Raw genomic sequence first — 12909 nt, 5'->3', positions numbered from 1 at the left:
GCTCCCCCCCTCCCCCTCCCGCTCCCCCCCCTCCCCCTCCCGCTCCCCCCCCTCCCCCTCCCGCTCCCCCCCTCCCCCTCCCGCTCCCCCCTCCCCCTCCCGCTCCCCCCCCTCCCCCTCCCGCTCCCCCCCTCCCCCTCCCGCTCCCCCCCTCCCCCTCCCGCTCCCCCCTCCCCTCCCGCTCCCCCCCTCCCCCTCCCGCTCCCCCCTCCCCTCCCGCTCCCCCCCTCCCGCTCCCCCCCTCCCGCTCCCCCCTCCCGCTCCCCCCCTCCCCCTCCCCTCCCCCTCCCGCTCCCCCCCTCCCCTCCCCCTCCCCCTCCCGCTCCCGCTCCCCCCCTCCCCCTCCCGCTCCCCCCCTCCCCCTCCCGCTCCCCCCCTCCCCCTCCCGCTCCCCCCCACCCCCTCCCGCTCCCCCCTCCCCCTCCCGCTCCCCCCCTCCCGCTCCCCCCTCCCGCTCCCCCCCTCCCCCTCCCGCTCCCCCCCTCCCCCTCCCGCTCCCCCCCTCCCCCTCCCGCTCCCCCCTCCCCCTCCCGCTCCCCCCCTCCCCCTCCCGCTCCCCCCTCCCCTCCCGCTCCCCCTCCCGCTCCCCCCTCCCCCTCTCGTCCCCCCTCCCCCTCCCGTCCCCCTCCCCCTCCCGTCCCCCCCTCCCCGTCCCCCCCTCCCCCTCCCGCTCCCCCCTCCCCCTCCCCCCCTCCCCCTCCCGCTCCCCCCCTCCCCCTCCCGCTCCCCCCCTCCCCCTCCCGCTCCCCCCCTCCCGCTCCCCCCCTCCCCCTCCCCCTCCCGCTCCCCCCCTCCCGCTCCCTCCCCCTCCCGCTCCCTCCCCCTCCCGCTCCCTCCCCTCCCGCTCCCTCCCCCTCCCGCTCCCCCCCTCCCGCTCCCCCCCCCTCCCGCTCCCTCCCCCTCCCCCTCCCGCTCCCTCCCCCTCCCCCTCCCCCTCCCGCTCCCTCCCCCTCCCCCTCCCGCTCCCTCCCCCTCCCGCTCCCGCTCCCTCCCCCTCCACCTCCCGCTCCCTCCCCTCCCGCTCCCTCCCCCTCCCGCTCCCTCCCCCTCCCGCTCCCTCCCCCTCCCGCTCCCTCCCCCTCCCGCTCCCTCCCCCTCCCGCTCCCTCCCCCTCCCGCTCCCTCCCCCTCCCGCTCCCTCCCCCTCCCGCTCCCTCCCCCTCCCGCTCCCTCCCCCTCCCGCTCCCTCCCCCTCCCGCTCCCTCCCCCTCCCGCTCCCTCCCCCTCCCGCTCCCTCCCCCTACCGCTCCCTCCCCCTACCGCTCCCCCCCCCTACCCCTCCCTGCCCCTCCCCCCTCCCGCCCCCCTCCCCCTCCCGCCCCCTCCCCCTCCCGCCCCCTCCCCCTCCCGCCCCCTCCCCCTCCCGCCCCTCCCCCTCCCGCCCCCTCCCCCTCCCGCCCCCTCCCCCTCCCGCCCCCTCCCCCTCCCGCCCCCTCCCCCTCCCGCCCCCTCCCCCTCCCCGCCCCCTCCCCCTCCCGCCCCCTCCCCCTCCCGCCCCCTCCCCCTCCCGCCCCCTCCCCCTCCCGCCCCCTCCCCCTCCCGCCCCCTCCCCCTCCCGCCCCCTCCGCCCCCTCCCCCTCCCGCCCCCTCCCCCTCCCGCCCCCTCCCCCTCCCGCCCCCTCCCCCTCCCGCCCCCTCCCCCTCCCGCCCCCTCCCCCTCCCGCCCCCTCCCCCTCCCGCCCCCTCCCCCTCCCGCCCCCTCCCCCTCCCGCCCCCTCCCCCTCCCGCCCCCTCCCCCTCCCGCCCCCTCCCCCTCCCCCTCCCGCCCCCTCCCCCTCCCGCCCCCTCCCCCTCCCGCCCCCTCCCCCTCCCCCTCCCGCCCCCTCCCCCTCCCGCCCCCTCCCCCTCCCGCCCCCTGCCCCTCCCGCCCCCTCCCCCTCCCGCCCCCTCCCGCCCCCTCCCCCTCCCCCTCCCGCCCCCTCCCCCTCCCGCCCCCTCCCCCTCCCGCCCCCTCCCCCTCCCGCCCCCTCCCCCTCCCGCCCCCTCCCCCTCCCGCCCCCTCCCCCTCCCGCCCCCTCCCCCTCCCGCCCCCTCCCCCTCCCCCTCCCGCCCCCTCCCCCTCCCGCCCCCTCCCGCCCCCTCCCCCTCCCGCCCCCTCCCCCTCCCTCCCCCTCCCTCCCCCTCCCTCCCCCTCCCTCCCCCTCCCGCTCCCTCCCGCTCCCGCTCCCCCTCCCCCTCCCTCCCCCTCCCTCCCTCCCCCTCCCCCTCTCCCCCTCTCCCCCTCCCCCTCTCCCCCTCTCCCCCTCCCCCCTCCCCCTCTCCCCCTCCCCCCCTCCCCCTCCCCCTCCCTCCCCCTCCCGCTCCTGCTCCGTCCCCCTCCCGCCCCCCCCTCCCTTCCCCCTCCCTTCCCCCTCGGCCCCCGTCCACCACTGTCATTATTGTGAAGTCCCAGTCCTGTGTAGTTTGCAGTACTTCATATCTAACACATTTGTTCCTCATCTTTCCTTCCACCTCTTTGATGACTTTCACTTCCAACTCATCGCCTGGTCTTTCACCGGAGTCCAAGCTTACAATCGCTACACCACTTTTTTGAACAATTTCCCTGCACATCTTTAGCTTTCCCATGCTCCAGAAGTTTTATAAAATCCTAAATCTTTTCCATGTGTTTGACTTCCTCCCACCCTGGCATAATCCTCAAAGGTTGCAGTATGTAAATTTCCTACGCCAAGAAAAGGTAGAATTTGCATTTATAGAACAACTGACTCAAATATCCCAAAGCACTTCACATAACAGTAAGTTGTTTTGAATTGTGGATGAACTTGGCAGTCATGTCTGTTATATTTTCACAGATGCTTTATTTCCAGGAACAAATTAAACTTGTTTTGGTGCTTGCTGGTGGCCATGAATGACGAGGGATCCAAGACCACAGTGCAGAAACCTCACATTGCATGTGACGGTTCAACATTAATTGGTTTCTCAACAGTTTTCCAAATTGAAAATAGAATTTTGTTTAATCGCCTGCCTTTAGGTTTACAGTAACATGTAGTTGTTGGCAATGCTTGACTCAGTTACCCGCGAGCAAAACCATTGAAAGTAGAACAATTGCAATCCCTTCTCCTTAAAAATCCAAATCATAATTGGAGGCCTTTTGTCAAAGCTTGGATTGTTTTGACAGGTTGTAGTCCACAAACCTCTGGGAACATTTGAGTCTTTGTCAACATTAATTTTTAAGAAACTACAATAATAGTTCTTTTAAATTTTGTTGATTGTTAGGGGTGTGGATGTGACATTTGTGTAATTTGCATGGTGTGGAAACTTGAGATTCAGAAACAATTTGGATTTTGCTTAAAAATAAAAGCAAATTACTTTATCAGCTTTGACATAGGGTCATCTGGACTCGAAACACCAGCTCTATTCTCTCCTTACAGATGCTGCCAGACCTGCTGAGATTTTCCAGCATTTTCCCCTTTGGATTTTGCTTAGCCATTCTACCTTGTGCAAATTCATCTGAACATTTTTCTTTTCTATACTTGGATAATTTGCTGAGGTGTAGTTGTCCTATCCCCTTCTCTGATCTTTCTGAACTCCTGCCGCAGGAAATGCATACTTGCTTTTAGTAAGCACATGAAAGTGAATCTGACAGTGGCTCCTAAAGTTACTGCACTGGTATAGATTTCCAGAAGAGCTGCAAACTGGCAAGAACAAATTTAAAGGAATTTAATAGGAATAATTAAAAACAGACGGTTATATTTTACCGCGATTAATAGTATTTTTGTTTCCTCCTGTTACAGTTTTCTGTTTTTATAGAAATGTGTTATGTTTCAGTGTTTGTTACATAAATGCCCTGCCTTCACCCTTTGCAGATCCCTCACACTGGGGGTGATTTGTAAAGTTTAAATTTTTCCGAAACATTTGGAATAGAATGTAATGTCTGGAATTATCAGAATCTACAATATTATTTGAAAATAAGAGGGAATGTGTTTTTGTTTTAATCTCTGCATTCGCCAACAGTTCAAAAATACTCTGATGACAACTGGCATTTTTGTCCATGTGAAATTGGTGTGGTAAATTATGCACAATCCTTTTGTTCTAGCGCACTTTTCATTGCTGTACCTAGCCTTAAGACTTTCAAAGGTGCAAAATACACTTGTGTTGCTTAGATAGTCCGCCTTGTGCAAGTTTATCTCAACATTTTTTTTCTTATTTAATTATGGCAACTGAAAACCCCATCGCAGGATAATATAAAGCTGCCAGTTCAGATGGTTAGTCAATAATGTGTTCAAAACAAAAATAATACACTCCTCCGGTCAGGCAGTATCTATGGAATGAAAGAGGTAGGGTATAGATCTTAGGCCTTGACTATTCGTCCAAATATTACCTTCCTCTCTTCACTGGTGCTGCATGACCTGCTGAGTGTTTCTCGTATTTTTCTGTTTTTAATTTCAGGTTTCCAGCATCCGCAGTACATCATTTTTAAAAATAATTTTACTAAAACATTTTTCTTCAAATCCAAAATTGATTTTATTCCGCTTCTTCCTTGGGTTCCAATGTTTTTGGAATTTGTTCCGATCCTTGGGGGAATTTTATGAACAGTAAGAAGTCTCACAACACCAGGTTAAAGTCCAACAGGTTTATTTGGTAGCAAATACCATAAGCTTTCGGAGCAATGCTCCTTCGTCAGATGGAGTGGTCTCTGTTCTCAAACAGGGCACAGACACAGAAATCAAATTACAGAATACTGATTAGAATGCAAATCTCTACAGCCAGCCAGGTCTTAAATGCACAGACAATGTGGGTGGAGGGAGCATTCAACACAGGTTGAAGAGATGTGTATTGTCTCCAGACAGTACAGCTTGTGAAATTGTGCAAGTCCAGGAGTCAAGCTGTGGGGGTTACTGATAATGTGACATAAATCCAACATCCCGGTTTAGACCGTCCTCATGTGTGCGAAACTTGGCTATCAGTTTCTGCTCAGTGACTCTGCGCTGTCGTGTGTCGTGAAGGCCGCCTTGGAGAACGCTTACCTGAAGATCCAAGGCTGAATGCCCGTGACTGCTGAAGTGCTCCCCCACAGGAAGAGAACAGTCTTGCCTGGTGATTGTCGAGCGGTGTTCATTCATCCGTTGTCGTAGCGTCTGCATGGTTTCCCCAATGTACCATGCCTCGGGACATCCTTTCTTGCAACGTATCAGGTAGACAACGTTGGCCGAGTTGCAAGAGTAGGTACCATGTACCTGGTAGATGGTGTTCTCACGTGAGATGATGGCATCCGTGTTGATGATCCGGCACGTCTTGCAGAGGTTGCTGTGGCAGGGTTGTGTGGTGTCGTGGTCACTGTTCTCCTGAAGGCTGGGTAGTTTGCTGCGGACAATGGTCTGTTTGAGGTTGCGTGGTTGTTTGAAGGCAAGAAGTGGGGGTGTGGGGATGGCCTTGGCGAGATGTTCGTCTTCATCAATGACATGTTGAAGGCTCCGGAGGAGATGCCGTAGCTTCTCCGCTCCGGGGAAGTACTGGACGACGAAGGGTACTCTGTCCACCGTGTCCCGTGTTTGTCTTCTGAGGAGGTCGGTGCGGTTTTTCGCTGTGGCACGTCGGAACTGTTGATCGATGAGTCGAGCGCCATATCCTGTTCTTATGAGGGCATCTTTCAGCGTCTGGAGGTGTCTGTTGCGATCCTCCTCATCCGAGCAGATCCTATGTATTCGGAGGGCTTGTCCGTAGGGGATGGCTTCTTTTACGTGTTTAGGGTGGAAGCTGGAGAAGTGGAGCATCATGAGGTTATCCGTGGGCTTGCGGTACAGTGAGGTGCTGAGGTGACCGTCCTTAATGGAGATGCGTGTGTCCAAGAATGCAACCGATTCCGGAGAGTAGTCCATGGTGAGTCTGATGGTGGGATGGAACTTGTTGATGTCATCATATAGTTGTTTCAGTGATTGCTCACCATGACTCCAAAGGAAGAAAATGTCATCGATGTATCTAGTGTATAGCATCGGTTGAAGGTCCTGTGCGGTGAAGAAGTCTTGTTCGAACCTGTGCATGAAGATGTTGGCATATTGAGGTGCGAATTTTGTCCCCATGGCTGTTCCGTGTGTCTGGATGAAGAACTGGTTGTTGAAGGTGAAGATATTGTGATCCAGGATGAAGCGGATGAGTTGTAAAATTGCATCTGGAAACTGGCAGTTGACGGCATTGAGTACTGAGGCCGTTGCAGCAATGCCATCATCGTGGGGGATGCTGGTGTAGAGTGCCGAGATATCCATTGTGACGAGGAGTGCTCCTGGTTCAACTGCTCCATGTGTGTTGAGTTTCTGTAGGAAGTCCGTAGTGTCGCGACAAAAGCTGGGGGTTCTTTGTACAATGGGTTTCAAGATGCCCTCGACATAGCCGGAGAGGTTCTCGCACAGGGTTCCGTTTCCTGAAACGATGGGACGGCCGGGTGTGTTTGCCTTGTGTATTTTTGGGAGGCAGTAGAGATCTCCAACGCGTGGAGTACGTGGGATGAGAGCACGGAGGGTGCTCTGAAGGTCCGGATCAAAGGTTTTGATCAGAGTGTTGAGTTGACGGGTGTGTTCTTTGGTCGGATCTGTGGGTAACTGTCTGTAGTGTTCCTCGTTGTTCAGTTGTCGGTACACTACTTTGCAGTAATCTGCTCCCTCCACCCACATTGTCTGTGCATTTAAGACCTGGCTGGCTGTAGAGATTTGCATTCTAATCAGTATTCTGTAATTTGATTTCTGTGTCTGTGCCCTGTTTGAGAACAGAGACCACTCCATCTGACGAAGGAGCATTGCTCCGAAAGCTTATGGTATTTGCTACCAAATAAACCTGTTGGACTTTAACCTGGTGTTGTGAGACTTCTTACTGTGCTTACCCCAGTCCAACGCCGGCATCTCCACATCATGAATTTTATGAAAGCAGGGGATAGGTGTTTGAGTTTCTGAAAGAAGAAGTAAAACCCCTGTTTTAGGAGAAAGCGTATTTACTCTTCCACTGCCCATCTCTTTTGTCTCTGCGCCCATTTTCTAATTTTTAAAAAAGTTGATCTAGTCTAATGCTCCATTAAACCAACTGTCCCCTGATGTATAGCATGGTCTTCCTGGGAAACTGCAACTACATTTACTATACGTTTTGATCATGATAAGCCTGGCAAAGTAGCAAGATTGCTGCATAAAATTGTTGCTAGGTGCTTGAAGAATCCTAATTGTGCCCTTACTACTGTTGGTCAAAAATTGAGATATCTTGTGGTTTTCTGACTATTGTATAATTTTGTGTTCGGATTTCTGACTACCAGCACGCTTGGGCACACCAATGGACATTAGCAACTACCTGACTACTTTTATCATAACAATTAAAAATGCTTACTTAATGCATTTGAATCATAGATTCCCTACAGTGCAGAAAGAGGCCATTCGGTCCATTGAGTCTGCACTGACTCTGCAAAAGTGCATCTTACCAAGAACCTCCTCTCCACCCTATCCCCACAACCCCATGCATGTACCATGGCTAACCCACCTAACCTACATATCTTTGGACAGTAAGGGGCAATTTAGCATGGCCAACACCGGAGCACCTGGAGGAAACTGATGCAGATACAGGTAGAATGTGCAAACTCCACACAGACTGTCACCCAAGGCCGGAATCGAACCTGGGTCCCTGGATTAGGTTGTTAGGATTTTTGATTTTTAGTTCGGGAAGTGTGTTTTTAAAAAGAGATGAATGGTCTCTCAATTTTCAAATCTTCCAAATGTTTTACTTTACTCTGTAGAGAGCTTACTGCATCTTCTTATCAGCTCATTGAGTCCTCACTGTCCACGGGGATGGTGCCAGAGGACTGGAGAGTGGCGAATGTTGTTCCTCTGTTTAAGAAAGGGAATAGAAATGACCCTGGTAATTATAGACCGGTTAGTCTTACTTCGGTGGTTGGTAAATTGATGGAAAAGGTCCTTAGGGATGGGATTTACGACCATTTAGAAAGATGCGGATTAATCCGGGATAGTCAGCACAGATTCGTGAAGGACAAGTCGTGCCTCACAAATTTGATTGAATTTTTTGAGGAGGTAACTAAGTGTGTTGATGAAGGTAGGGCAGTTGATGTCAAATACATGGATTTTAGTAAGGCGTTTGATAAGGTCCCCCATGGTCGGCTTATGATGAAAGTAAGGAGGTGTGGGATAGAGGGAAAGTTGGCCGATTGGATAGGTAACTGGCTATCTGATCGAAGACAGAGGGTGGTGGTGGATGGAAAATTTTCGGACTGGAGGCAGGTTGCTAGCAGAGTGCCACAGGGATCAGTGCTTGGTCCTCTGCTATTTGTGATTTTTATTAATGACCTAGAGGAGGGGGCTGAAGGGTGGATCAGTAAATTTGCTGATGACACCAAGATTGGTGGAGTAGTGGATGAGGTGGAGGGCTGTTGTAGACTGCAAAGAGACATAGATAGGATGCAAAGCTGGGCTGAAAAATGGCAAATGGAGTTTAACCCTGATAAATGTGAGGTGATTCATTTTGGTAGGACTAATTTAAATGTGGATTACAGGATCAAAGGTAGGGTTCTGAAGACTGTGGAGGAACAGAGAGATCTTGGGGTCCATATCCACAGATCTCTAAAGGTTGCCACTCAAGTGGATAGAGCTGTGAAGAAGGCCTATAGTGTGTTAACTTTTATTAACAGGGGGTTGGAGTTTAAGAGCCGTGGGGTTATGCTGCAACTGTACAGGATCTTGGTGAGACCACATTTGGAATATTGTGTGCAGTTCTGGTCACCTCACTATAAGAAGGATGTGGAAGCGCTGGAAAGAGTGCAGAGGAGATTTACCAGGATGCTGCCTGGTTTGGAGGGTAGGTCTTATGAGGAAAGGTTGAGGGAGCTGGGGCTGTTCTCTCTGGAGCGGAGGAGGCTGAGGGGAGACTTAATAGAGGTTTATAAAATGATGAAGGGGATAGATAGAGTGAACGTTCAAAGACTATTTCCTCGGGTGGATGGAGCTATTACAAGGGGGCATAACTATAGGGTTCATGGTGGGAGATATAGGAAGGATATCAGAGGTAGGTTCTTTACGCAGAGAGTGGTTGGGGTGTGGAATGGACTGCCTGCAGTGATAGTGGAGTCAGACACTTTAGGAACGTTTAAGCGGTTATTGGATAGGGACATGGAGCACACCAGGATGAAATGGAGTGGGATAGCTTGATCTTGGTTTCAGATAAAGCTCGGCACAACATCGTGGGCCGAAGGGCCTGTTCTGTGCTGTACTATTCTATGTTCTCTCTTCCTCATCCTGACATTCATCATACACCTTTCCATAGCCAACAGGAAAACAGAAGACTTGCTTGCAGATCACTGCTTCTTTAAATCTAGTCAAAAGGAGTTGCCTGAAAGTATACCAGGGTAATTGGTACAACAGCAACTTGCCTTTACATAGCAACCTTTAATGTGATAAAGCTTCACAGGAGCATTTATCAAACAAAACCAATCCACATAAGAAGCAATTAGCGCAGATAACCAAAAGCTAACCAAACATCACAGGTAAGTTTTAATGAGTGTATAGTGGAGGAGTGAGAGGAGGAGAGATTTAGCAAGAGCTTAAATCCTTGACAACATCCTCAAACTCCCTTCCTAACAGCTGAGTGTGTGTACCTACACCGCATGGTCTGCAGTGATTCAAGAAGGGGGATCACCACTCCCTTCTCAAGGTAACTTAAAGAAGGGCAATGAATGTTGGCCGAGCCAGCAACTCTCTCACATACTAATTAGCAACAAGAATCGGCCATTCAGTCCCTCAAACCTGCTCCACTGTGGTGGCACACTGGTTAGCACTGCACCCTCACAGCGCCAAGGACCCAGGTTCAATTCTAGCTTTGGGTCACTGTCAGTGTGAAGGTTGCACATTCTCCCCATGTCTACGTGGGTTTCCTCCCACACTCCAAAGACGTGCGGATTAGGTTGATTGGCCATGTTAAATTGCCCCTTATTGTCAGGAGGACTGTTTCACCACTCTATAAGATCTAATTTTAACCTCAACTCCACATTCCTGCCTACCCCGATAGCCTTCCACTCTCTTGCTTATCTTGTTTATCAAGAATCTATCTACTACTTCCTTAAAGGTATTGAAAGACACCGCCTTAACAATCTTCCGAGAAAGAAAATTGCAAAGACTCACAGCCCACTGGGAGAAAATCTTTTCCTAATCCCTGTCTTAAATAAACAACCTCTTGTTTTTAAACAGTGGCCCCTAGTTCTGGATTCTGCCACAAGATGAAACATCCTCTTCACATCCACCCCTGTAAAGTCCCCTCAAGATCTTGCACATTTCAATCAAATTGCTACTTATTCTTCTAAGCTCTAGCGGATACAAGTCTAGCCTGTCCAACCTTTCCTCATAAAACAACTCGCCCATTCCAGTTATTAATCAGTCAACTAGTCGACTTGGGTGAACAGTGAGGCATTTCTGAGGCTTCAGGCTGATTCCAGGATGATATGCTGCCTCCCTGATGTCCCCATGATGAATAGAAAAGGCGATGAAATCCTGCAGGTAGATTTTTGGAATTAGAACGGGTATGTGTTTGATGGCCAGTGCAGACACAAAGGACCAAAGGCCTCCTATTGTGCTGTAAAACTCTTATGACTCTAAACCTTATCAGAACTGCTTCCAATGCATTTACATCTTTCCTTAATTAAGAAGACCAAACTGTACACAGTACTTCAAATATGTTCTCACCAATGGCCTGTATTATTGAAACATAACCCCCCTACAAATCTAGTGCATTTTGGAACGTTAAAAGCAACGCATCAATTATCTCACTAGCCACTTCTTTTAGGACCCTAGAATCCACCTGGGGACCCACAGTTCCAACAGTTTGCTAAGCACCACTTCCTTGCTGATTATAATTTTCTTGCGATCCTCCTTTCTTTCCAAATCCTGATTTACAGCTATTTCTGGGATGTTACTCATGTCCTCCATAATGAAGACTGATGCAAAATACCTGTTCAATTCATTGCCAACTCCTTATTTTCCATTATTAACTATCCATATTCACTTTCTGTAGGACCAAGGCTCACTTTGTTAACTTTTCTTTTTTAAATATCTGTAAAAATGGTTAGCGCTGCTGCCTCACAACACCAGGGACCCAGGTTCAATTCTGGCCTCGGGTCACTGTCTGTGTGGAGTCCCTGTGTCTCTGTGGGTTTCCTCCGGGTGCTCCGGTTTCCTCCCAGTCCGAAGATGTGCGGGTGAGGTTGATTGGCCATGCTAAATTGACCCTAGTGTCAGGAGGATTAGCAGGGTAAATGTGTGGTGTTACGGGAATAGGGCCTGGGTGGGATTGTGGTTAGTGCAGGCTCGATGGGCTAAATGGCCTCCTTCTGTACTGTAGGGATTCTATGATCTATTCTGAACTCTAACAATCTGTCTTTATATTTCTAGCTAGCTTTCTTTCGTACTTTAACTTTTCCCTCCTTATTAATCTTTCATTCTTTGCTGTTTCTTATAGCTTGTCCAATATTCTGTCCTGCCACCCACCTGTGTGCAATTATATGCTTTTTCTTTAAGTTTGATATTATTTTGAACTCTTTTAGCTAACCACGGATGGGGTTAATGGGCTTAATGTTTTTATATGTGCAGAATGTAGATATACTTAGTTCAGACAATCTGCCACATGTATAGGTTTATCTCCCTTGTTTTGCTATATTTGCCTAACTTATTTAGTCACATCCAAAGGAGTTGCACCAATTTCAGGGCCTTGTCAGTCTCCAACGATATCAATCAGTAATTTATGTAAGAACTTTTCTAATCCAGAATTGCATCTTAACATAAAATTGGTTTAAGTGATGTGCAAAATGTCTGTTTAACTTGCTGTGAAAACCGCCTTCTGATGTTCATGGGTTGTTGGGTATCTTGGTATTTGATGGCTCATTTGCAAGTTGCCTGTACACACAAGGTTGGAGTTGAGCAATTTGTGGTGGCCATGAGTCAAATGATCCAATTCACTGCCTATTGCGCACGTGAGAAATGACAACTTGGGTGCGGCACTAGAGGGCTGCGGGTACCTGTGGAAAGTCACTCCAGCTGATGTACAAAACCTAGGGGAGGAAAGGAGATTTTTGGGCAGGTTGGGTGAAAATGCCACAGATGCCATTATGATTCAGCTTCTTCTCCTGCAATAGAAGAACCCTACATCATTTGTGTTCTTACAGTAAGTTAAAAAATATTTGAAATAAAATCTTGGCACGTGCACAATAAATTTCTGCAAGCTTTGGTATCTATTTGTACCTAAAGAAGAAAGTAGAACCTGTGGTGTGGAATCCTTAGGTGTGGAATCATGGCAGCAAATTGACTCTAGCTGTCTCTGCTATATTTCCATATAGCAATTCAATGAAAGTAAAGAATGAATGGTTTCTACAGAGAGATTCCAATGGCGAGACACCTTCTCTGATCAACTGGCCATCCAGGTACTGTGGAATGTGACTTTTTTGTCATTATCAGATCATTCCTAATGATGCATTTTAACAACTTTTTTCACATTGCTCATCAGATCATTGTGTCTTTCAGTGTTGGCCAGCATTTTATGTTGGTTTGACATCTTTCCTCATTGAAAGGTTTATCTTGGAACTTCACATACTAAACTCCTTGTTAAGTTTTGTGTATCCATAATTAATTTGTTGGATTTTGGGTGTGCATGACTAACCCTCTTTTGGACTTCACACAATACATATATGTGGTTCGGTTCCTAGTTACATATTAACCATTCATCAAAAATCCTCCCTTGTGATGTTTTGTGTGTCCAAAGTGCACTTCAGGTGCAAACATAAACTAAGGAGTTGGTTACATGATTGGTGGAGAAACAGTTCAATCAATAGTTTAATATGCATTAAACTATACCAAATTGATGCTGAATTTGTTTTTAATACTATGCTTAGATGCAAATTACGGAATTGGCTTGATTACTGTTAAATAATTTGTGGTTATTTTGGTCA

The 12909-nt window shown here is 50.4% G+C and overlaps 1 protein-coding gene across 1 annotated transcript in view; it reads left to right on the top strand.

Annotated features, from left to right (window-relative positions):
• The window catches only part of svila (supervillin a), a 256345-nt gene that overhangs the window by 100576 nt on the left and 142860 nt on the right, over positions 1 to 12909 (top strand). The window contains exon 7 of the mRNA XM_078233529.1: positions 12301 to 12384. Coding sequence (XP_078089655.1) covers positions 12301 to 12384 — 84 coding nt within the window. The remainder of the gene's footprint in view (positions 1 to 12300; positions 12385 to 12909) is intronic.

This window comes from Mustelus asterias, chromosome 2 (genome assembly GCF_964213995.1).
Source record: "Mustelus asterias chromosome 2, sMusAst1.hap1.1, whole genome shotgun sequence".
Taxonomy (NCBI): domain Eukaryota; kingdom Metazoa; phylum Chordata; class Chondrichthyes; order Carcharhiniformes; family Triakidae; genus Mustelus; species Mustelus asterias.
The sequence above is the reverse complement of the archived record's forward strand: the minus strand, read 5'-3'. Positions and strand labels throughout refer to the sequence as shown.